Source organism: Pygocentrus nattereri, chromosome 24, assembly GCF_015220715.1.
Source record: "Pygocentrus nattereri isolate fPygNat1 chromosome 24, fPygNat1.pri, whole genome shotgun sequence".
Classification (NCBI taxonomy): domain Eukaryota; kingdom Metazoa; phylum Chordata; class Actinopteri; order Characiformes; family Serrasalmidae; genus Pygocentrus; species Pygocentrus nattereri.
Genome location: NC_051234.1, coordinates 22,728,498 through 22,755,060, shown reverse-complemented (window position 1 = coordinate 22,755,060; position 26,563 = coordinate 22,728,498). Strand labels below are relative to the sequence as shown.

The 26,563-nt window shown below is 38.0% G+C and overlaps 2 protein-coding genes across 2 annotated transcripts; both read left to right on the top strand.

The window, feature by feature from the left end:
• Positions 1-810: 810 nt before the first annotated feature.
• Positions 811-14,668, top strand: cry-dash (cryptochrome DASH). The gene is made up of 14 exons (XM_017717690.2): positions 811-981; positions 2,496-2,668; positions 3,733-3,826; positions 4,014-4,144; positions 5,891-6,039; positions 6,976-7,064; positions 7,163-7,236; positions 7,337-7,426; positions 7,613-7,692; positions 8,302-8,361; positions 9,133-9,290; positions 12,194-12,313; positions 13,162-13,338; positions 14,268-14,668. The coding sequence occupies exons 1-14, from the start codon at positions 850-852 to the stop codon at positions 14,370-14,372; spliced, it is 1,632 nt and encodes a 543-aa protein (XP_017573179.1). The 5' UTR covers positions 811-849; the 3' UTR covers positions 14,373-14,668.
• Positions 14,669-17,036: 2,368 nt separating this feature from the next.
• On the top strand, positions 17,037-24,066 carry myd88 (MYD88 innate immune signal transduction adaptor). The gene is made up of 5 exons (XM_017717703.2): positions 17,037-17,554; positions 19,252-19,341; positions 20,096-20,276; positions 20,428-20,519; positions 21,759-24,066. The coding sequence occupies exons 1-5, from the start codon at positions 17,239-17,241 to the stop codon at positions 21,911-21,913; spliced, it is 834 nt and encodes a 277-aa protein (XP_017573192.1). The 5' UTR covers positions 17,037-17,238; the 3' UTR covers positions 21,914-24,066.
• Positions 24,067-26,563: the final 2,497 nt, after the last annotated feature.

Here is a 26,563-nt window from a genome sequence, read left to right as displayed (position 1 = left end):
ATAATTAAGCCTTGACCACAGCTTAATAAGGCATGATCTCATTCCCACGTCTTACTAAGTTGTGGTCACTACTGCATAATCTTGTTTCAGCGCCTTACTAAGTCGTTCCCACGTGTTAACATGGTGTGGCCATGCATTATTTTTATTTATATGCGATGTCACCAGCAGGGCTCCCTTCAAAATAGTTAATAAGCAAATGTTTCTTTTGAAGATGGTTCGATTTAATGGAGAAGTATTCTCCACAATAATAATGTAAAAAGTAACTGTATTCTGAATTCCGCCTTTACAAAACACCGACTGAACAGATACTTTCTGTATTCTGAATACATATTCCCAGTGCGTGTTTCCTTCTACGTCCTAACTCTGAACATAATTCATTTTTGTTTTTTATTTTACTCATTTTCTGTACTTTTGTAGATGGAAAGCAAAGAGTTGTCTGCTCCTTTTTTCTTCTCTTCTCACCTGATTATGGAATCCTTTTTAAAACGGGCGAGACCAAGGTTTAAAAAATAATTAATTAAAAATAATTATAAAAAAAAAAAAAAAAATCGTGATCACGAATTTAAAAAAAAAAAAGTACCCACGAAGTAAAGAAAACGTGCGCACGATTAAAAGAAAACGAGGGAACGATTTAAGAAATCGTGGCCACAGATAAGACAAAACGTGCGTACGAACTGCAAAACGTTCACTCGAATTATTATTATTATTATTGTTATTATTAATGTATTTATTTATTTATTTTTAACCTCTGTAGCCTTCTGCTTCTTTTAGGTAACTTCACACCTCCTCGTGCTGCAACACGTGAGCGCGCCCGCTGGTTGAGTGTGTCACACGTGAACGCGCCGTGTTATGAAGGCGCCGCTGTGTGAAACAGCCGAGCTGCTGCCACAGGTTAGCAAACGGTGGTCTCCTCTTAAAATGGCATCGTCGCGGACCGTCGTGTGTTTACTCAGAAATGACCTGCGCCTTCACGACAACGAGGTAAATACTGGAGTTAGCACAGGAACGCCTCGCAGCTTTAGACTGCAGACGGTTTACAGCTCAGAGCTCTTCTGGGTGCTTAAGCTGCCGTGTTTATCTGAAGCTGAGTCAGTCCTGCCTGGTTCCTGCAACAGGATTTCCACAGCAGACCTGTTATTTCTTCATATAAGCTGGAAATGTGAAGGTTTTACACTGCGGGGACCTGGAGCTGTCTCACAGCGCAGGATTTCTCACTCAGCCGGATAAGCAAAGCTAAGCCACACAGAAGCCATGACGGCACGCTGAGGGACTTTCCTACTGGACAGTCCTGACTTTGGGCTAAAATTGTCCAGTTAAACTGAGAAAACCAGAATACTTTTCTTTTGTTTCCAGTTTATGAAACACGGAGGCTGAGATCATTTTAAAGACTCTTATTGGCCGTCGTGTTACAGTAGGAGGGGCTTACGTGCTCATTCATTTCCACTGTTTATTTTATTCTGTGTTTACAACCTTATTCTTTTCAGTCCTAATATCCCATTAAAACTAACATCATAGTGCAGGTACATTTTTCGTCCATCAAAGTACATACAATGTAAATGTTCCCTCAAAGGTACAACAGCGCTTTTAAAGTCAGGTTGTGTACTTTAAATAAGTTTTTTCCCAGGTGAACACTACATATTTGTGCCTTTTCATAACCTGATATTTTAAAACAGAACAATAGAAAAATGAACAAACTAGAGTTTACAACAGAATGGTACACAAGTGTTACTACAGGATATCACTGAAAAAGAGCATGTCAAATTACATGGTTTGTTGCTTCTCCGAGTGAAAAATAACATTTTCTCCTGACATTTAAGTTGAATATTATGTCTCTAATGGCATATTTGGGGGGTAGGAGTTTTTGATATGTTGGTTACAGGTTTAGTTCCTGCCTTATATTTATGGAATTTTGCTGACACTATTATCCAGAGTGACTTACAATTTGATCATTTTACACAGGTAGGCCAAGGTGGTGTTAGGAGTCTTGCCCAAGAACCCTTATTGGTATAGTGTAGGGGGATTGAACCCCAGTCTACAGCGTAGAAGGCAAAGGTGTTAACCACTACACCAACCAACCACCTTCTCACTGCCCTTGCATGGATTTGGTTAAAGTCTATTAGATTTAATTGAACAGGCCTATATCCTACAGTTCTCTTTTATTTTTTCCCCTTGTTTTCCACTTGTAACATTTATGTAGTTTTATGTGGCAAAAATAGTCATAATTTTTTTTACATTACCATTTCATACTGCTCTTTATCTTCGGAAATACTTAAGCCAACACATTCACACATCTGAAATCACAATGCATAGTTGATTTATTTAGTAGTATTTAGTCTAATGGTAGAATATCCTCAAACTAAATAAATGCCTATTGCCCAGATAGCAGTACTGTATGCCCTGTTTGTAGGTTGTAGTATTTGACCAAGGAGTCCCGGTTTCTGATTCTAAATAGGTTCAGAAACTGGTTTAAATCCACATTTCCTTCTTTCTCACAGGTCTTCAACTGGGCTCAGAGAAATGCTGAACATATAGTTCCTCTCTATTGCTTTGACCCACGTCAATATTTGGGCACCCATCATTTTAACTTCCCCAAAACCGGCCCATTCCGGCTGCGCTTCATCCTGGACAGCGTGAAGGACCTGAGAGACATACTGAAGAAGAAGGGCAGGTAGATACAACGTCTAGCATGTAGCACTTTACTGGACAAACGCCTTTCTAAATCGCTCATTTGTAGCTGAAATTACGTTACTGTATTCTTCTTCGAGTACATGATGGGTATGGGCAGTGCCTCCAGAACAATGAACTGCATGGAACGTAAAAAACAATATTTAGTCTGTAAACAACAGCAGTCAGTGTACAGTCGTGGTCAAATAACATGTTTTGTTAATTTTCTAAGTGAAAATAAGTTAACACGTCCTCTACAGAGAACATGTCTGCACATTTGAATGCACAATTATTGTTTATTTGCTGAATTTAACATATTGGGGAAAAATTAAAATGTGAACTGTGCAACAGTTATAATGCTTTAATACTTGTACTTTTTCCCAATATGTAAAACTCAGCAAATAAATAGAAATAGTGCAGTATAATGTCCAGGAAAACATCATATTAACTTATTTTCACCAAGAACATCAACAAAACAGGCATATAGGAGCGTTCAAACTATTGCATATGACTGCCTAGTAACTGCATAGTAACAAGCTGTTATGATGATGAACCTTTATTGTCACAAGTCACAAGTACCAGCGTAATGTATGTATTTATGTATTTAACTTACTTTATTTTTTACCAATTGTTTTGCAAGCACTTAATAAATATATTCATACATACATTCACCAACCATTCTTACGGCGATTCTGACTTTCACTTCATTTTCATTCATTTTCTTACTTGGGATTTGTTCTTAGGTAAGAACAGGATCTACACACTCAAGAGCCCAAAGGTCTGAACAGGAACATGCCATCAATCTGATGTAGACATTTTCTTAGGACCTTTCTGAAGAACAAATTTAAGGAAAAACTTTAGATATTGGTGAATGAGGCAAATCGATCTCATTGTATTCTTAGTTTTTCAGCCTGGTTTAAAAGGGGCATTGAGGTTTTGCTTGTGCATTTTGGCTAACTGGTTCATAAACCTAAATATTGTGATACATATGTGTCATGAAAATGTCTTCAAGTATCATGATGTTATATTTTAGTGTGACCTATTTGTTTCATGTGTCTTTGTGTGCAGTAATCTTATAGTCAGATGTGGAAAGCCCGAAGAAGTTGTGAGTGATTTGATCAAGCAGTTGGGTTCAGTCAGTGCTGTGGCGTTCCATGAAGAGGTGAGATGAACTTCAGCTTTTACAGTACTGTTCTATACTGCAGTTTACAGTGCTACAACAAAGCCATCATTAATTTGCACTGAAAAGCTGTTCGACTGCTATTGGCCCCGTCAACAGGATAAAAACTGTAGTAGTGGTCACTGACAAGGAGCCAGTATCTTATGTATTTTTTACTGTCATGCTAAAGGTCGCATCAGAAGAAAAGAGGGTGGAGATGAAGGTGAAGCATGTGTGTTCCCAAAATAAAGTCAAAGTTCAAACTTTCTGGGGGTCCACACTGTACCACAGAGATGACCTCCCTTTCTGCCACATTGGAGGGTAAGGGGTTAATCATTGCATACAGGTTATTTACTATATATACATTGTTTACATTTTAAAAATTCCAGTTTTTGTGTCTTTTATCATAGTTTTTTTAATGTGTCTTTATAAAAAAGTGTATCCCACATTCTTTCAGAGAACTACATTTATTTGGCTTATTGTATGAAATATGATCTAATATTTTAACATATTCCCTGAAAACAAATTTATAAAATTGGGCCCAATCCTGGTCCTTGAGATCCACCACAAATGGATCTATTATTCAGATGCCCCTGAAGACCTTCATTACCTGGATCAGGTGTGATAGACTAGGGGTGGAGCTAAACTTTGCAAGGTAGATCTCCAGGACTGTGATTGGGCGCCTTTGTGTTAGCCTAATAATTAGTGTTCTGGCAGTGTTAGGGTTCTTGGTGTTCTTCCAGCTTGATGAGAGTAAAGTGGTGAATGACGATGTTTAGGAACACATTCAAATAAGCAGAAGGGCTTGTTATCAGGTCTTACCGTAAGATGGCAGTAACAGTATGATTTTGGAGAGTCATTAATGGTGTAGTACACCAAAAGTACACCATATATACACCAAACGGTATGAATATGTAAAACGTCTTTACAATTGGCAGAATGTGACTAAAATAAGAAAGAGAAATTTAATACCTGCGCAGCTCGGTTTTTTGTTTTCTTTTTTTCCCCCCAGACACAAGCTCTGTAGCTACGTCCCTCACAAACAGTAAGAGAAAAGAGCTTTTAACTGCTTTCTCTCAACATGTGGTCCAGATTTCAACCTATTCATAATGCTGTGGTGCGGTGCATTGAGATGGGTTACTGAAATTTTGATTGGTTGTACTTGACATTTCATTCTTATTTTGAGGTTTTTTTATTGGCAAGAATGCCAGAAGTTGAAATGCCAATTTCCACTGATTGACAAAATGCTAAATATCAGTTCCGAATATCAGCCAGGCTGATAATTGGTCAACCCCTAATTTGAACATGCCCCAGAGAAATTCCAAGTTTTGTTAATTTTCTAAGAGAAAATAATGCATCCTAAACAGAGAGCATGCTATAAATCTCATTTTCTGATCATTACAGTGCACAATTTCTGTTTATTTGCTAAGTTTAACATGTTGGAAAAATAAAAGTTAAGCACATAAAAAGTAGCGTAACTTTTGCACTGGCTACATTTTACATTCGATTTTTTCCAATCCATTAAAATGTGCAGAAATGTGTTCTCTGTAGAGGATGGGTTAATTTACTTTCACCTAGAAAATCAACATCAAACCATGTCATTCGACCAATTTTGCATGGAACTGTACCTTGCTTACTTCCTCTTATACGAGTATTCCATTTAAAATGCATCATTAAAAATGTGACCATGACTAACCATATATGCAGTTATGAGGAATTCCTGCATTGTGTGGGTAAAAAAAATCTCCAAAATGTACAGAGTTACAGTGAATAGTATGAAAAAGTTAAAAAACAATTACAGTTTCCTCTTCATCCTCCTCTGTCATCATGATTTTAATATAATATGATATAACAATAATGATATGGTGCCTCCCAGGACAGTAGCTTCCCCTTTTGAATTATGGTTCCTCTCATTGTCTCGTGCTTCTAATTTGTCACAGCACTGATATCATGTCTTGCACCCAAACCTACATTGAGGCGTAAAGGTTGTTGGCAGTAACAGAGCAGGCCTCATTCAGTTGTTGCCTTCTACATAAAGTCTTTCCGTTCTCTCTCTGTCTCTGCCAGGCTGCCTGATGTCTACACTGCATTCAGGAAGGCAGTGGAGGCCCAGAGCAGAGTGAGGCCTGTCCTTCCTTTAGCAGAACACATCAGGCCTCTTCCTCTGGGCCTCGAGGAAGGTCCAATTCCTACATTTGATGACCTGGAACAGAGAGGTGATTTTTAGAAGTGTAACAGGACATACATATTTAGACTTGATAGGACTTTTGATTCAGTTTTTGATATTGTGTGTGTCAAAATGTCTTAATTCTGTAGAGCTCTGCTTATATACAGAGTGTTTAAGCCCATATAAATAAAAGTTCTCCAGTAGACCTTTGCAACCACACTGTATCACCCTCTAACAAAATAAAAACCCCAAAAATCACAACCTTAAGAATGGCTAAACGACTTCAGAAAAAAGGGCGTATCAGTGATACAGTTTAGAATTTTACTGAACTGATTTTTTTTTACCAGTTTTAATTGATACTCTGTTGAAGTCATTACACCCTTAGTGATTTTAGCCCTATTAATTATTTATTTTACCCAGGGAGGTTCTGTAATTTAAGTGATCAGCAGTGAGATCTGTGATTTTAATCCAGTATGAATCTGTAGTATTTACAGTCTACAGTTTACAGACAGCAGTAATTGTGGACTGATTATAATCCAGTATGAATCTGCAGTTTGAGTACTTTTTTAAAGTCTGATAGTAATAATTGTGGAGTGAGTGGTCTTGTGTAACTGGCTAAAACCTGGAACTCCCTCAGTAAGAGCAGTTCTTTTTCAGTCCATCTCACTTTAATGAAATTAAAAAAAAAAAAAACCCTGCTAATGGACACGTCCACATGGCAGCGTGTTATTGTTGTCATTAAGTCCTGTAACATAACAATAATGTGAACATCTGGGCTCTGATCTTTCAGTGCCAATTATCTGCGGGATTTGGGACAAGCCAGTTAAATCCCAACAGATTACATTGTACAGCCTCGTCAGGGAAAACATACATACCTTTTAATAGCGCTTTACTTTAACATCACTGAGCTGACTAGGGGACTTTAGCAACATGTGAATCACCTTGAGAAGTTTCAGTTGATGACTGTAGTTGAATTCTATTACAGAGCCACTGGACGACACTCGTTCTGCTTTTCCGTGTAGAGGTGGAGAGAGTGAAGCACTTGCTCGGCTAAAACATTACTTCTGGGAAACAGTAAATCTTAATGCTTTGTTTTCTTTCTCTGAAAGGCTTTGATTATGATCATGTAGTAAAGAGTGTATTTATGACCCCCTCTTCCTGTTTTGTCTCAGAATGCAGTTGCTGCTTATAAAGAGACCCGAAATGGCTTAATCGGAGTCGACTGTTCAACAAAGCTTGCGCCTTGGTAAGTAAAACTGGCTTAATTAAATGTAACCACTGCGTGTAGTCAGAGATTTGACTTTTTCTAAATAAAAAGGCTGTAAAACTCAACTATTCTGCTGCAGGCTTGCTGTGGGTTGCATATCTCCGAGGTACATTTATGAGCAGCTCAAGAAATATGAGGCTGAGAGGACCGCCAATCAGAGCACGTACTGGTGAGTGATGTGGAGATACATAGGAGCAGTATGAAGATCCAAAAAATGAAAACATTAATTTAATTGTTTAATATAGTATTTCCCCACTGAATAAATGAATAGATGTCGAGTAGCAACATGCAATTTCTCCTCTTGTAAAATCTCTCGAGTTACAGCATGACTCCGCCTTTTTTATGATCGTTTCAGGGTGGTATTTGAACTGCTGTGGAGGGATTACTTCCGATTTGTGGCTTTGAAATATGGAGACCGAATATTTCATCTGAACGGTCAGTGCAGTGTGCAAACTTCCTTTCTTTGACTAAAATGTTGCTTTCAGTATAATGAAAAATTAAGTGTAATTGATTCAAGATTGCCTAACAGTATAATAAAAAGGATGTAACAGCTTCATTACTGTATCCACAAAATTATATTGAAAACAGTATATTGAAATGTACACCCCTAATCGCTGTGTGTAGTGGTCACACACCCTTTGGTCTCTTCTAATGTTCTTGTTTGTCATATTTCACTCTAAATACATTCATAGTACAATGATTTGGCTGTTTTTCAGTTTCTTATAGCCTAAGGGTTGTGATATTGTAATGTAAAATTGTGGGGTTTTATTATACCTCTGTAGGAAAATAACATGATTTACTTTTTGCAGTGATTGATTGAAAAAAGCCTTTAACCCATTAAATGGCCAGAGCCCACCAAAGTTTTATTACACACTTCTATAACCAGCCAGTTTGCACTGGAGAACATGTAGTTACTGAGTAATAAGCCTTAGAATGTAGTAAGTCTGAGATTTAAGGGGCTAATATTCTTGTCTAACATAATAAGCCCTGTCTCTTGTAATTACTGTGTTATTAAAAGTTGTATGTTTTGACTTCAACTCTAAGGGCTTCAAGATAAGCATGTGCCCTGGAAGACAGACATGGAGCTCTTCAATGCGTGGAAAGGTAACGTGATAAATGTGCATAAAACGTTTTCTGCCACTACAGTGAACTAATGAGTGCCTATGCATATTGGAAAAAGATCAGACTTACTTAGCTTGGAATCAAAAATTTATATTGGTAGCACAAATATGAATGAATAAATAAACATTGGCATGAATATGTGCACTGCACATAGTTACTGTCCAAAAAAACCCAAGCATTTCTGTTCTTTAGATTCTTTTCTGTTTAGTTTGAACATAGCAGCTGTGCTTTACAGTGTGTGAAAATGTCATGGTGAGTAGACCAATAGAAATGCTAGAATATTGTATAGACATTACATTAACTTACAATAAAATTAACGTTTTTGAGACATTTGTTTGTCTTTGGACATTGACGATACATACACTGCAGGAGTAAAATACATTAGCACATTTATAATGTTTCAATTGATTTAATTTTGATGATAATTCTTATCATTGATTGTGATCACTATTTTATGCCTTATTGTAAGTTGCTGAAACTACTTTTTGGCAGTAGATTGTAAAGATAAACTGCCATTACTAAAGAAATATATTTTCAGTAATGTCTGGGGCTTGTTTGCTTTACTTTTTTCTTAACGTTGCAGAACAATAGAACACACAAAAAGTATGTTTTGCCACCAGTTGTGATGGTATTTGCTGTAATTCACCCATATTGCTTACTTAGTGTGGAACCGGCATTTGAATAAAGTAAATTAAAATAAGCGCTTTTCTATCAGTGCAAAGATCCAAAAAATCTGTCTTATATTTTCTCCAGAGGGCAGGACAGGGGTGCCCTTCGTGGATGCTAACATGAGGGAGCTCTTTCTGACCGGGTTCATGTCCAACAGGGGGCGCCAGAATGTTGCCAGCTTCCTCACCAAAGACCTGGGGCTGGACTGGAGGCTCGGAGCTGAGTGGTTTGAGTATTTGCTAGTGAGAAACACTCATTTCATGATGAAGTTAAAGCTGCATTAAAAGAAATTGTGCTTTGAAGACAGATGGTTAAAATGTGTCAAGAGGTTGCAGATGAATCTGTTACATCAGCACTAGGGGTAGGCACTATGCAATATGCTTTTCAGGGATGTCGTCACTACCTAACCACTATTACAAAGAGAGCATATCTTGTTCTGGTTAATACCATTTAGTGCAGCAGTGTTATTTTTCGATCAGAGTTTTTAATTGTAGTACTTCTAGGGCACCGTGACTGTTTATGCCATATCGCTCAACCCTGATCAACACAGTTCCTTTCTTTCAGTTTTCTCTTTTGATAAGAATTCTGTTGACACTTCTCTATGCAACCACATGACACATTTGAACCATGCAACTTCAAAGCAGCTTGCTTTTTTACTGTGGTCATGCTTTATCGCTGTCGAGTTTATTAAGTGAGACTACAGTCTCATGAAATTCTACATCCCACCTCAGGCAGATAAGTCATGTGCATTGGAAGTTTTGTACAAGATCATTAATGGACTTGAGAATCTTCACCCTGAGGCTGTTTTTATTGTGGTTTGGGATTTTAACACAGTAAACTTGAAGAAGCCCAAAAACTACCAACACATTAAAATTCCTAGAGAATAGAACAGACTCTTGACCACTGCTACACCGCAATCAAGCACAGTTACAAACCCCTCCTCCACCCTTAAACCAGCAAAAACAGTTCTCAGATCAGTCTATCAATGGAGTCAGGAGGCCATCTTCACACTTCAGCACTGTTTTGAATCCATAGACTGGAAGATGATCCATGATGCGACTGGCACAGACATCAATGAACGCACTGACTCCATCACAAGCTACATCAGTAAATGCACTGAAGACATTGTACTAAAAATCAATGTCAGATCATTTCCCAACCAGAAACCCTGGATCAGTGCTGAAGTTTGAGCCAAACTTGGAGCTTGGGCTGCTGCCTACAACTCTGGTGACCCAGCTAGCTACAAGAAGGCCAGGTATGACCTTCAGAGGACAATCAGGGTGGCCAAAAGCTACAGGGACAGTATGGAATCCAATTATCTTGGCTCTGATCTCAGACGAATGTGGAGTGGCCTGCACACCATCACTGACTACAGAGAATGTGTGATCTGTGATGGGGGCTCTTCCTTCTCACTTGCAGATGAACTTAATGCTCATTATGCTTGTTTTGAGGCAACTAACACCTCACCTGCTGAGAAACTCCCACTAGCCATTCCCCTGTCTGAGGTGGTGAGATCCTTCAGGGCAGTTAACCCACGCAAGGCAACCAGTCCCGATAGCGTTCACAGCCGTGTAATTAAAGCATGTGCCACCCAGCTGGCTGAGGTTTTCACTGATGTGTTTAACATCTCCTTAAGACTGTCAGTGATTCCCAAGTGCTTTAAGGAAACCACAATTGTTCCAGTTCCCAAGAAATTTTCTGTCACCAGCCTGAATGACTACCGCCCTGTTGCAGTGACATCTACAGTTCCAATACCGTTCCAACAGATCCACAGATGACGTCATTGCACTAACAATACACACTGCTCTTACACACCTGGACAGAAAGAACACACATGTAAGAATGCTGTTCATAGATTACAACTCTGCATTCAACACAATCATCCCTGCCAAACTCATTCCTATGCTTACAGACTTGGGTTTGAACTCTCCTCTGTGCAACTGGATACAGGACTTCCTGACAAGCAGACGACAGGTGGTGAAAGTTGGGAGCAGCTTCTCTTGAACACTGACTCTGAGCACAGGGGCTCCCCAGGGATGTGTGCTCAGCCCCCTCTTGTACTCCCTGTATACACATGACTGTGTAGCCAAACACACATCTAATCTTCGAGTTTGCTGATGACACCACCATCCTAGGCCTCATCACTGATGGAGATGAAACAGCCTACAGAGACGAGGTCAGCGTTTTGTCAGAGTGGAGCCATGATGACAATCTCTGTCTCAACATCAGAAAAACAAAGGAGATGATCGTGGACTACAGGAAGCTACAGGGGTGGTCATTCTCCCCTGTTTATCCATGGAGCTGAAGTGGAGAGAGTCAGCAGTGTGAAGTTTCTCGGTGTACACCTCACTGATAACCTCACCTGGTCCCTCCACACCAACACCATTGTGAGATCTGCCCGTCAGCATCTCTTCTTCCTGCATAGGCTCAGGAAGTTTCTGCCTCCTCAGATCCTCACCAACTTCTACAGATGCACCATAGAAAGCATACTCATGGGCCTCATCACTCTCTGGTACAGCAGCTGCACTGCCTGTGACCGCAAGGCCCTTAAAGAAGTGGTGAGGATGGCAGAATCCATCATAGGCAACAAACTACCAGCCTTACAGGACATCCATCAGTCCCACTGCCTGAGGAAAATCAAAAGGATCCGGTCATACAGCATCACCCACCACACAGCCTGTTCTCTATTCTGCCATCAGGCAGGTGATTCTGCAGCATGCAGGCTAGAACAACCTGGTTAATGAACAGTTTCTACCCACAAGCTGTCAGGTCTCTGAACAAGTGGTGAAGCAGTGGGTCCTTCCCCAACTACCATTTCACTCAGTCACTGTGTCTGCATTATTATATCATCTCTGCTATGGACAATGACACCTTAACACTAAGCCACTTTAAAGAACAATAACACTGACTCACTTTAAAATGAACGTTGTCTCTATATTTTGTGTATATTTTCTCTATATTTTGTGTATATTTAATATATTTCAATTAGTTTTTTTATATTTTACTTTTACTTATTTACTTTGCTTGTTTACTGTAGTGATTACCTGAGCCTCACCACAAGCATTTCAATACATAAATGTCCTGACATGCAGTGCAAATGACAAATAAGCTTGAAACTGGAGGCACCTTATCTTCTGAAGTGCAGGTGGACTATGATGTGTGTAGCAACTACGGCAACTGGCTGTACAGCGCTGGAGTAGGAAATGACCCAAGAGAAAACAGGAAGTTCAACATGATCAAACAAGCATTGGACTACGATAGTAATGTAAGTGCACATCGAAAAAGGATGCAAAGTGCTACTATGATGTATGATTTTTCAGCAGTGTGAATTTTTCTTATAGTATAGATGAAGTATAATATTAATACTGTATTTTAGAGGATTTGAACATTATCATTTCAGGTGGAAGCATCAGATGTACCTTTGTAATAAAGATGTTATGTAGTAATATTGATAATAAAAATAATGAAATGTTTAATTTATTCTCAAACTTGAGAACAGTTTACAGTTCCAAAGAACAACAAAGAAAACATACATACACCCAGTTCTCCAGCTGGAACGGAGAGAAACTCAATGTAGTTTCTTGGCTTGCAGTCCAGTCACTCCAGTAAAACGAGCACACACACACACACACACACACACACACACACACACACACACACACACACACACACACACACACACACACACACACACACACATATATATATATATATATATATATATATATATATATATATATATATATTGCCCTTTACTTCATGTAAACTTCCATTGACTTGCATTAAAAGTAAAGGTTTAAACCTTATCTTAAAAACTAGGAGGTTTTGATATTTGAAAACAGTTGGTATAGCATAGTGGGCATCACCACTACACTCATATTGGGCAGACTGGGGTTTGCCTGGATAAGCACACCATGCTACACCACAGGAACTTGGGCAAGACTGCTAATGCTACATCCACCTCTTCAGAACATGATTAAATTGTAATTTGCTGTAGATAAGAGTGACAGCTGCCATAAATGTACATTATATGACCATCACTATATATAGCATCATGCATACTTTTTGCACTACATGTATGTGATTGCTAGTAACTGATATGTGTTTATGCAGGGAGACTATGTAAGGCAGTGGGTGCCGGAGCTGAAGGGCATCATGGGTGGAGACGTTCACACCCCATGGGCCCTGAGCAGTGCCTCACTGTCCCGTGCACAGGTAGCTCTTGATGAGACGTATCCATCTCCTATTGTAAAGGCACCTGAGTGGAGTCGCCACATCAACATGAAACCAGTAAGTTTTATGCAGGATTATTTTATTGTAGTTTGTTTACTGAACCTAAACCTAATGTGCCTTTAGCCCCTTAAACTGCAGGTTTAATATTCAGTTTTTAAACTTAAGACAAATTCAGTAACTGCTATAAAATGACCTACCCATGCTCAGCCCACTGTCGCTGGGTAGGACAAGGTTCTAAAAAGTCAGTTCAACCTAATAAATTTAAATGTTAATGCTAATGTTAGCCAAATTACATAAAAACTACCCTAATCTATCTGACATTTCACATTCAAACAAAAATTATATGATTCAAATGTAATAATGCACGATAAATTTAAACATTTCAACGAAAGCTGAGTGTTCAACAATATCTCAGTTGGTTGAATGTGATTTTTCTGTTGTATGAAGCTCAGCCAACCTCAGCAGTTGCTGTGAAAGAACACATTTGTATGGTTACGTAACTACTATAAATTATTCAGTAACTACTATTAAATATTTAGTAACATCTATAAATTATTCGTTACGTTCTATGAATTATTCAGTATTTACTATAAATTATTCAGCCAATACTTTGAATTCTTCAATAACTTTTATTATTCAACTTAACTACAAATTACTCATAAATACTACAAATAGACTATGAATTCCTCAGTAAGTGCACAAAATTATTAAGTGACAACTATTATTCAGTAATCTCTAACTTTTAGTGACTGTTATGAATTATTTGATAACTACTATAAATTATTCAGTAGTGACTATGAATTATTCAGTAACTACTATGCATGTTTCAGTAACCACTACCAAATGTTCAGCAGCTACTACAAATTATTCAGTAACTACTATGACTTTTTCAGTTACTAATATATTTTTTCAGAAGTATTCAGTCACTTAATAAAAGTAAGGCGTAGCTATATAGCTATGTTGTTATTACTGCTTTATTTTTTCAGTCTGGTGCAGGTTCATCAAGAGGGAAGAAGGGGCCATCTCATACACCACGGCAGCACCGAGACAGAGGCATCGATTTTTACTTCTCCAAGAGCAAGAATCTTTAAAGAGGAAGCTGCTGAAGATTCTGTTCCCAGGAGTAAAATTCAGCAAAACCCTCTCTGGTGTCTCCATTATGTTACATGCTCTTTTGGTGCTTCACTGTCATTGTTTACCTGGAGAAACGTACAGAATATATTTAAGATTTTCATCTGTTTGTTCTTCATGAGTTCATATACACTAAAAAGCAGGTGCTTTAATAAAAAACAATGCTGATGGCATCTAGTTTAAAGACAAGCACTCGAGGCACAAAGTTGTGTTCATCATGGAAAAATCTGTAATAAATATTTTCTGTTTTACATTTCTTTCAGCAAAAAGTCATTTATTTTCCCTAAACAAAAATTTGCAAGGAACTTTAGCATTAATCAAGGCCTTAAGAGGGCAGATTTTATATCATTTTTATGTTTTTTATCGGTATTCACATACTACAAAACTTGCATTCACAAATACATCATACAAACATCGATGATGCCTGTGGTGTCAACCAGTCCTGACTGCTAGCCTAGCCACTAACCTATGGGCTCATAAATACAGCCAAGCTAGCATTAACTCTCAACTCTCTCGTCAAACAAAACTCTACAGATAACAGGGACTTCATCTTTAGTACAAAGTGGACACCAGAGGCAAGTTTGTTACTGAAAAGACTGCAAACTGAGGTAGGATATCTAGCTAGCTTTAGCTTTTAGCTTGTTCTCCTCAGCTGACTCTGTTGTTGGAGTGAGTTAATCTGTTATCTCTCTATTATAATGATGATTAGAAGACAGTTATACAGCTGCAGGATATTCGATTTCACAAACGTTGATTTACATTTACTGGCTAAGAAAAAAATCTAAAGCAGCTGTAGTTTTTCTGAAGTTCTCCCTCCTTCAAGATGGGAGATCATTCAAGATCATTAGAAGGGGGTTTTCTGAGTCTTTAGCTAAACCACACAATCTCATTTTTATAGCTCTGCTGCCCTTAACTTTAGGATTATATTATATTTAATGAAAGCCTGCATTTATTATGGATTTTATGAACTTACATTTGAGTACATGCATCTGTGCTATTAAACACGCATGTCTCTGTAATAGAATACTGTTCAGAAAGAGAAGCGTTCAGTCAGTGAGAGTAAATGACAAAGACCATTCACTGATCTGACTCTTGACACTGCAGAAACCTTTTTGGTCCCTTGTGTCATAAATAGGAAGTGGAGAGTTGTGGCTGCCTATTTAAAGGTTGCAGTTACCAGAAAGGAGAAGAGAAACACAGCTGGATAAAGACTGCAGCTTCTACACGCACCGTGGAAAGAGTATATAAGTACAAGGAGTACAATCTCACGCTTTCTATTGGTTAATATCATATAAGTGGTTGCCATAGGTTTATATTTTAATTACAAGTGAACTAACTGTACTAAACAGTTTCATCAAAGATGATCTCAATCATTTTACATTAGCCCATTTTTCATTCTGTAAGTTATAAAAACGGTTTACACCTGGCACTGACGCATTTGTGTCCAGAAACCAGTTAAACTAGCGCTCCGTTTTTTGGCCGTAATCCGTGAAATGTATATTTTTCAGTAGGTGCGGGTCACTTACTTCCGGAAGTGTGGTTTGCCCATATTTGGTGTTAACGGAACACAGTCCTTCCTGGGGTTTGTGGTCTGACGGTTAGAAACGCCTCCTCAGCCGGTTTTCGTACAGGGGCGTGGTTTGCTCATATAAACCACGCCCCTTGTGCTGGAAGTGTTCAAACACTACCAGCCATTCCTAGAGCAGCTACCAGCCAGAGTCCTGTTAGCCCAGTCTGTAGCACAGTGAGGTATTCATGTTATCCTATTTATATATGCAATACACACACACACACACACACACACACACACACACAAACGAACCAGAAGTTGGATGACAACTAGAAACAGTTTCAAAATGGTTAAATCAACACACTGACATACATAAAATCACTGCTAATTGTACTTTAGTTATTTGTATTCATAAATATGAATAGCCTGCTTTTTAATTCCTGTTTCCTCGGGTGCCTAAAATATACATAATTCCGGTACGCAAAGGACAGAAAAAGCTGACAACTGTATGGAAAGAATCACTTTCACGAACGACATCGAAACCAACCACCCTACCATCCTCCCCATCCCACTCATCCAAGGGAGGACGGTTAAATCATGCATAAAATATGAGAAAATTATAATGCAACGCCAAAGGAGAAGGGGAGAAATCACATAATTTGACTCAAAATCATGCATCATCCATTATACGTTGATCTATAAGTCCATATCTCAGGTTACATTTACATTTCCCCAGATTCATGTGTTCAAATCTGAAGAACTATCAAACTGATCCATACGGCTTACAGATGAGTTTTTATTGCTTAATTTATCATTTTTAATCCGTGTTTTTTTTTGGTTATGTACTGGCTGATTTTAACAAAACAACAGAAAATCCTAATTTGATTATGAATAAGAATATTAAAATACTAATATATATGAAACATAAATAAAATAAGTACTGTTAGACGTGCATCTAACATATTATACAGAAGTCCAGCACTTCAGAACAAATTTTACCAAACTTAGTTGAATGAAAGGGTTAATACGAGTGGAAAAATAAAACACATTCTCGTCGTCCATTGGCCAGTTGCTCGTTGCGTCATAGTGACGCAGTCAATTGACGTTTCCTCATTCTCGGAGCTGAACTCATAAACCAATGTGAGTCAGTTTAGCTTCTCTAAGTCAGAGTGCAGAGGTTACTGAAGACAGACACAGATGAGGAGCAGTTCATGGAGTAACGCGGTACTGACGCCTTCCCACGGTGGACAAGTGCATTAAAACGGTTTTAAAAGACCCTGTTTTAGTCGAGTGACCGCTTTCCTGTGAGCACCAACATGGCATCATCAAAACTTTCATCATCAGAGATTGACTACGAGGCGATTCCAGCCATAGCGCTGAACTTCAGCGTGAGAAAGAAGCTCGGACTTTACCTGAACCCTACAAACACGGTGGCCTCCGACTGGACGGACATCGCCGAAAGGATGGGCTTTACTTACCTGGAGATAAAGAACTATGAGAAGAGAGAAAGCCCCACTCAGAGACTGTTAGATGAGTGGCAGACTCAGCCCGGCGCCACGGTGGGGAAGTTGTTGTCTTTTCTTGAAGAGGCTGAGAGGAAGGACATTATTTCAGACCTGAAAGACCTCATAGGTGAGTTTCGCCCTTTTGCGTCGTTGCAAGTAAAATAAACGCTTTTCTAATCCCTGCACACTGAAAAACGCTGCTTTTTAGTTACAGTACAAACGTGGTGTAGCGTTACGGAGTCTCTAAGGTGTCATGCTTATTTTTTTAATAAGGCGTGGCCACGGGTTACTATATTGAGGCCACATATTACTGTATTTAGGCCACGAATTACTCAATTGACGCCGCAATTTATCATATCGAAGCAGCAAATTACAATATTGAGGCCACAGTTTACTATATCTGAGATGACAAATTACTATATTGAGGGTTACAACAATATTGAGGCCATAATTTGCCATATTGAGGCAACAAATTACTATACTGAGGCCGCAATTTACAATATCTGAAGTCACAAATCACTATATTGAGGGTTACAACAGTATTGAGGCCACAAATCACTAAATTGAGGCCGTAATTTACAATGCTGAGGTCACAAATTATTATATTGAGGGCACAACTAACAATTTTGAGGCCAAGAATGACTATATTGAGGCCACAAGTTATGAGAAACCTCAATATATTCATTAGTAGCCATTGCTCATTTAAAAAAAACAATCACCTTGTCACCTTCGCGGCTCCATAGAAACGTTGTAAGCTGTGTACAAACAAAATATTACGCAGTTATAACCAGAAGAAATCAACAGAAAGACAGCAGCTGTGTTAATGGGTGTATTTTATTAATGCACAACCACGTTGCACATTGGAACCGTGTAAATTCAAATCATCATTTTCAGATTTACAACAGAGTCCTAGACAAATATTATAGTGGAAGACTATAATAGACTACTTTTACAGAGCTATTATATTTGAAAAGACAAACACTTATTGGCTTATTGACATGCACAAATACTTGACGTGCTGTATAAGGTTTTGTAGGAGGCAGGTCATGTTGTTGTGTTATTTAGCATGTTTGCACACGCACATGCTACTTTGCATTCTTCTGTTATGAAATAAAGAGTGGATTTTTCTGAGATGAGCCAGGCTGGTAGTATTAGTGATGCACCGATCATGAGTAGTCTTTTCTTTACAGCTGAATTATAGTGGTAGATGTTTAATTGTCCTTTTCTAACCTAAGCCTAACACTGTTTGGACTGACCCATAAAGCTCACTAGCCTATGTCAAGCATATCCTGTTTATACAAAGTCACAATATAAATGACATTATTTGCTCTTTACTGGGTCAAACTTGGATTTTAAATTCATAAAATGAAATATGTGTGTCCATAACAGAGTCAAGTGGCATGCTACAAGGAAGTTGGAGGCCAACTAGCTATTTAGCACAATGAGTCGTGTGTAAATATGCTACTTCTTCACTTACCTGCCTCATAAAAGCGCAACACAGGCAACAAAAAAGTAGAAATAATAAAATGACCGCTAGCCAGCCACGTTCTGCGCAAAAACCTGCTGATTCCAATCTCGGCCGCTTCAAATCGTACACCCTTTAGTAAGATGTGATGAGAGCTCTGTGGAATCAAAACCTTTTAAACACTTATAATATCAAACATCGATAATGAAGTTTGAGCAAAAAAAGGACGGAATCTGAAAATGTGTGTTATCTTTGTGTTGACTGCAGCTTGTCGTGACCAAACACAAATACAGATTCCTAATACGTACTAATGACCAACAAACATGATCCTGATTCTGGTCTGTTTTGTGCTTGTGTAGATGAGAACTGCAGGAAGTATTTGGAGCAGCCTGTTCAAGTTCCAGTGGTGGATAGTGGACACCATGACCGAGGCATCACAGTCAACGATGGTTTGTTTCTTGGTCCCGTCTGTTTACACTGGTCACTATGGTTAGGGGCAAAACTCGCATGTTGCTTGGCCAGTATGTTCTGCTGTGTTCGTGACCACTGGGAGCTTTTCCAACAGTCGGCTGCTGTGTGTATAAAAACCGTCTTAAAAAGTGTTTACATTCAAATTAAAGAGCTATTTGGTTCATATTACCGTAAGTATGAATGACATCATGCACAAATAGAGTAGATGTAGAGAAATCTTGGACTTTCTAAGTGGGAATTATGAGTTGCAAATTTTTATGGATTTTTTCCAAATTGTTTCCATTTGGTCTTGAACATGGCATTACATAATACAAAAGAGACTATTGAGTTGGGTAGAACGCAAGACAAGCTGTAGCAAATTTACAAATATCTGCTGCTATGTTCTGGCATGTATATGTATTAACACTAAACAGTGTGCTAAGTAATAACAAAGTACAAATGCTAGCTGCATTTTTGTTATTTAAATTCATAACTTTTTTGCAAGTGTTAGTCTTTACACATGATCTCATGATATGACAAATGGACCAATAGAAACGCTCCAGAATGGTTTATGATGTAAAAGAATATTGTTCCATTAACTTCCATTCATTTTCCTGTAAAGATTCCATTTTCGAGATGAGGTTTTGACACAATAGCGACGATATATCATAATGTCATTGTGATCATTTTGGTTCACTTTTTTGACGCTTGCTTCGTTTGACACTTGCTTAATCCTGTATGTTTTGTCTTCAGGTCACGTGCCGGAGATGTTTGATGCTTTTATTTGCTACTGCCAGAGTGACTTCCAGTTTGTGCATGAGATGATCAAACAGCTGGAGCAGACGGAGTACAACCTGAAGCTGTGTGTGTTCGACCGGGATGTGCTTCCTGGCACGTGCGTGTGGACCATCACCAGCGAGCTTATTGAGAAAAGGCAAGTTTCAAAAAAATTGGGTCAGATGATTCATCTCAGGTCTCGTCTTGCTGATGGCAGCTTTTGTGAACAGATGACTTGGCATAAAAGTATACATTGCGAAACGTGAGTGTTGCAAGTTGTTGAGAAATCTTGATGTGGTGCTCTTTAGGTGTAAGAGGATGGTAGTGGTCATATCTGATGACTACCTGGACAGCGATGCCTGCGACTTCCAGACCAAGTTTGCTCTCAGTCTTTGTCCAGGTAAATGTTTCTCTAGCTAATGCACTTCATTAGGGTTTTTGTTTGGTCATCTTGTTGAAACACATGCACTGATAAAATTTGCAGATATAGCTGACTGTGCGGTATAGTATCTCAATGAGACCTTCCTGTGACCTGCTTCCTGCTGCGTGGTGGTTAGGGTTGTCACGAATACTTAAAAAAAATAGTTCATTCTTATTTTTGCTTGAATTTGCATGATAATAATCCATATTTTATCTCCATTTTTATTGATTTTATTTTTTTTTGCATCATTTGAGGTCAGCAGGTGAAAATTTCATGATGAATGGATCAATAGAAATGCTTCAAAATGACTTGGAATAAAATATTTTTACTTTAATTTACATTGAAATTGTCACAGTAAGAAACAGCTGGATAAACACACCCATGTATACACATTTTAGCGCCCATATCATGGAAGTTCTCAGAGTTTTCTTCACCTCTTTGAATCTGGAGAATGATGTAACATGTAAACATTGTTACATTCAAAATGTATCAATCCACACATTTTACATGTGGGAAATGTATACACATTATTAGCTATGTGTTGTAGGGGAATTCCAATGGTTCATTGTAGAGAAACCTACAGACGTCTTTACATTGGTGTTGATGGGAATCGGGGTCACAATGTCTTCAGTGGAAATGTAACTATATTTCCAGTGAACCTACACGTGTCTTCTGAGTTTGTATATGTGATCTTGAAGATGGTAAAATAGTGTCAAATCTGAAATGATATGTTTTCTTTGGGGACTGTGACTTACATGCCTTACATGTAGACCCTCCACCATGAACATATTTTAGAAAATATGTTTTAGGCCAATTGCTTATCTTAAAACTCTCATAAAACCATGTCTAAGGACAATGTCATTTCATAGCTTGCTGTGAAGGATCTTTTAGAGGCGTTAAATGTTTCAGACATCTGGTTCCTATTACCCCCATTGTGAACTGTTCTGGCTCTGTAAATTTCTCTTGAATGGAGCAATATCACACCAAACCACTCTGAATGACTTTCATTACGTTTTAACAATGCAATTGTGCAGAAATTTTGAAAACATGATGAAATTCTGCCTTTACGTCATTATAGAAAGGCTGTTAATAGTGTGTAATTGTTGAATTGGGTCTTTTTTTCTTTTAAAAGTCTAACTATTGAATTTAATCATGGCGACTGAATTAAATAATTGAAATGGCTTCAACTTATCAGGGGTTTTTTCTCTCTCTCTGTAGGGGCTCGTACCAAACGGCTGATCCCTGTGATATACAAGCCTATGAAGAGGCCATTTCCCAGCATTCTTCGCTTCCTGACTGTCTGTGACTACACCAGGCCATGTACGCAGAGCTGGTTCTGGACTCGATTGGCCAAGGCCCTGTCTGCCACCTAAGCACCACAAATGCTTTGCGTTCAGCTCAGTGACTGCCAGAGAATTGGGGTTTGATTGTCATGTTGTTTACATGCAAGACTTTTCACGGATGTCTTACCTAGCCAGAATTCTGAACATTGTTATATTTCAATGTAAACTAGAGTAGATTTTCACTTTTAGAGCCCTGCATTATCAGCTGCAGTTCAGCAATAACATGCCTGTTTCATACCTGTTTAAATACAGTTGTAGACAATATCCAAATACTATCTAGACTGTCAGAATGAATGGGTTATTTAATAAGCTTAAAAGGAACCTGTGTTCCCGGTGGTTTTTGTGTAGAAAAACACAAACACACTTAAAGTACAGTTTGTTTGTAATGTGGCTAAAACATGGATTTATGCAAGTGGAACAAAAGTTCTACAGAAATAAATAACGGAAAAACTAGATCACAGTAAAGGGAACAAAAAGGAAAACTAAGAATGATTTTTTTTTTTAGCAGAACATAATCCAAAGCAGGAACACAGTCACTTTCAGCTGTTCCAGAATGAACACAGTATTTTTTACAAAGTACTTTCATGTTTTCAACAGCGGTGGACAAACTGCTTACCCAAAAGTAAAGACTTCCTTTGTACAATTTTAAAAAAGCAATATAACGACTAACGACTATAAGAAATTTTTCAGAAATTAAAAAAATGTGGAACTACCCTTTAACTTAATGTATTAGAGTGAAAGTTAAAGTCTCAAAACATGAAAATACTTCATGAAAATACAGATACTTATACAGGTACTTAAGTACAGTAACGAAATACTGCCACCACTGCTTTTTCAAGGATGTAGGCTGGATTCCATCCAAGGCAGGTCCAATCCTGAGGGGAATATATTGGCAGTAGTGCTAAGTAGGCCAAAGTTCATGCATACTGTTACATTACACGTTACTGTCTGAATAGCCTTCTTATCAGTGTAATTTTGTCATTTTCATATTTCAAAAAATGAACCAAAATGAAACAATTTATTTCCAACTCCTGATTTTAAAGCGCCCATATCATGGACGTTCTCAAAGTTTTCTTCACCTCTTTGAATTTGCAGTCTGATGCAGCATGTAAACATTATTATGTTCAAAATGTACCAGTCCGCATATTTTACATGTGGGGAAATACACTGCAACACTGCTACTGTTTCTATAATCTCACAAAAAACAACACATTTCCATTATAGCCCACAGCTGTTTTGCACCACTTATTCACCTTAAGGTTATAAGACGTGTTTCAGTCTGAGCTGCTTTTTGAATGATGTGCAATAGAGGTCGGCCAGTTATTTACACATATGACCTCATTTACATATCAGTTTTAAAGGCACAGTAACAAAATCAGCATGTTTAATTCTGTAGGGTAGAGAGGGTGAAAATGGTCATGCAAACGTGACCTCTGACTACATGAAACCACACAAATGTTCATAGTGGACCGTAGAATATAAACAAAACGTAGGTTACTGAGTGAGTGCAGTATTCATAACTATCCTGTTTCTCCCAACATTGATTTATAGGGAGCTTGGGCTGCTACAGTTTTACTATTATGGCATTTCACATGTTTCTGTTAATCACAGTCATTGATCTGGAACTTCATTACATCATCACTAGCAGCTGCACTAATATTGTGTAAATAATTTCATGATGAATAAATAATAGAAATACTCCATAGTCACTTGGAATAACACTTCCTTGCACCAACCTAATTAAAAGTTAAGACCTTTTGTGCCTTTTCCTGCAAAATGACCATTTGTCTTGGTCAGAGATGATATACCAAGCAATGCTTGTATATACTGAGCAATGAGGGATGCATCTTATAACATTTTCCCATTTGAGCACTGTGAAAATGTGAATTATCACAACTCTTGTTACCAAAGAATGCCGCTTGTATTTATGAGTCTAGCTGTAAATAAAGCAAAAACACCAGTTCACACATTCATTTTCCATCTCATTTCAACTTTATTAATGATCTAGAGCTGAGAATGATGTGTTGCTATGCTCTATTAGAACATACTGTGCACTATTTTTAAGTACTGTTTTTACTTTACATGAGAGAGAAATGTTCTGTACCATTCATTTGTAAACAATTCCTGTGAAATTATGTTTCTGTTTAAATTATATCCTTAATAAAACATTTGCTGTAAACACAGGTAATCAGTGTTGTGTATTCCAGGCGCCACATTCACAGAGTCTGATCGCCACATCTCACTGAGATCATTGTTCTCCATATCAGGTGACTGTGAGCTGGCTCCTACCTGCGTGTTTATCTAAGGAACGGTTACGGGAAGCATGACTGTGATTGGATTTTGTGGCATTTCACCATGATGAATGCAAACACTGTTCAATTTTCAACACATACTGTTCACCCCCCCACTTCATATAGTCCATACATGGAACCTAAGCTGCAAAACCGCTCAAAAATTCATTTACATATGTCCACCTATTGAGCCTATAGTGGTTTCACACTGAAGATATAAGGAGCATTTCAGCCTGGACTCCTTGAATGAAGTGCAATACACAGCAGACAATCAGAACAGACATTAGTCATAAAGGCACAGTAACAAAAGCCTGGTTAACTCCTACAGCCTGTTTAAAGCAGAACGATGTAAGAATTATTGTTACTGAGTTAGGAGAAAGAGAAACAGGCTAATATATGGTGGGCGGGTGCTGCTGCTAGTCGGCCTGCAAAGCCTGAAATAATTAAAAGTCAGAGGTGTCAGGGTGGATTTTGTGTTTTTTAGACCACATGTTAACATCACAAGTACAGGCTTAAAAAGAAGGCCTGACTCAATGTTTAGGGCTGAAATGCAAAAAAACATTATACCAATGAAGATATGTTGACGATGGTACATAATTCACTTAAATCCTTTTGACTGCGTGTTTATTGAATACTCCTTCAACGTTTTCAACGTTTGAAAACATCAGATTCATCCTCTCAGATAAAAGCTACCGAGCACATCCCATGTCACAAAATGTGTAATTACACATTTCCACCAGAGAGGTCTCCAAATCCCCAAAACTTACGAAATGCAGCTTTAATTAGGCACTCAGCATTTAATGAAATATCTCTTTCTTAAGAAAGTTTTCTTAAGAAAGGATTCCATTTAAACAGAGAGGAAAGCATATAATTACAAATAAAACAAATAATAACAATATGGAAATAATCGTTATGCAGTATTAATAAATGTCTTAATTACCAAGAACTACTGTCTACTATAAACACATAGATAAGGTAAAATAATCTTTTATTAGTGCAACAACAGGGAAATTTATAGTGCTAGAGCAGCAAAAGGATAGCGAAGCACTCAAGATCTACTGGGAGCAGTGCTGGTTGTACAGTATAACATCAGCAGGAAGGAAGGACCTGCAATATTCCATATTGTTTTATAGTATTATATTCAGTATTGCAGGAGCCACATTCACAGAGCTTAATTGCCACATCTCACTGAGATCACTGTTGTCCATGTTGTCACTGTAGTAATTATATCCATATTACCAGATGCTATGAAGTGAACCCTTGAACCCTGGGCTTATTATTTACTCTAACTTAAAACTTATACTTCAGTAACTACAGAGAAAATAAATGATATACTTATGAGCATTGAAACATTGACGTATTTATCTACATACAGTTATTTTGACTTTAATAGATTGAATAAGGGGACTTTTTTGTGGTTCTTTGTTATTCTGCCCTCTTTTTGCTTTGAGAGAATTGGGAAGTACCCTGTAGGTGGTTTAGCCACACCACTTTCGTTTTGACTATAACTCAATTAACTCAATTTCCTTCACGTTTGTAATAGTACATATAGTCCATATTTGGAAATTAAGCTGATAAATCAGCCTGTTTTGAATTAATTACTTTCATGATGTCATAAAAAACAGCATGCTTAACTTATATCCTATTCAGGGCTATTCAGCCTACAGCAGTTTTGCTCCATCTATTATAAGTGAAGTTATAAGGAGTGTGCCCAGGCTGCTTTGTGAAAAAGGCACAATACAGGATCAATAGCAACAAGGGAGGATTTACAACCCCAATTCCAGTGAAGTTGGGACGTTGTGTAAAACATAAATAAAAACAGAATACGATGATTTGCAAATCCTTTTCAACCTATATTCAATTGAATACACTACAAAGACAAGATATTTAATGTTAAACGGATAAACTTTATTGTTTTTTGCAAATATTCACTGAATTTGGTGCCAGCAACACGTTCCAAAGAAGTTGGGACAGGGGCATGTTTACCACTGTGTTACATCACTTTTCCTTTTAACAACACTCAATAAGCGTTTGGGAAGCTTTGGATTGATTTTGGATTGATTTTGGATGATTTGCAATGGATTTGCAATTCATCGTATTCTGTTTTTATTTATGTTTTACACAACGTCCCGACTTCATTGGAATTGGGGTTGTACATACATCTGTCTTAAGACATGGCCAGTTAAATTCTAAGGGATAAGGAGAGGTTGGAAAATGGTCATGTAAAAATTAATACTGACTGCTTCTGGTACATAAAACTACACAAACACCATAGATGGAAAATATGAGACAATGCAGGGTATAAGCTCTTTAAGATCAGTGACAGTGACAAGCCCTCAACACTTCCTTTGTGACAGTGCAGACATGCTGCTCGGTGTGTAGGCAAAAG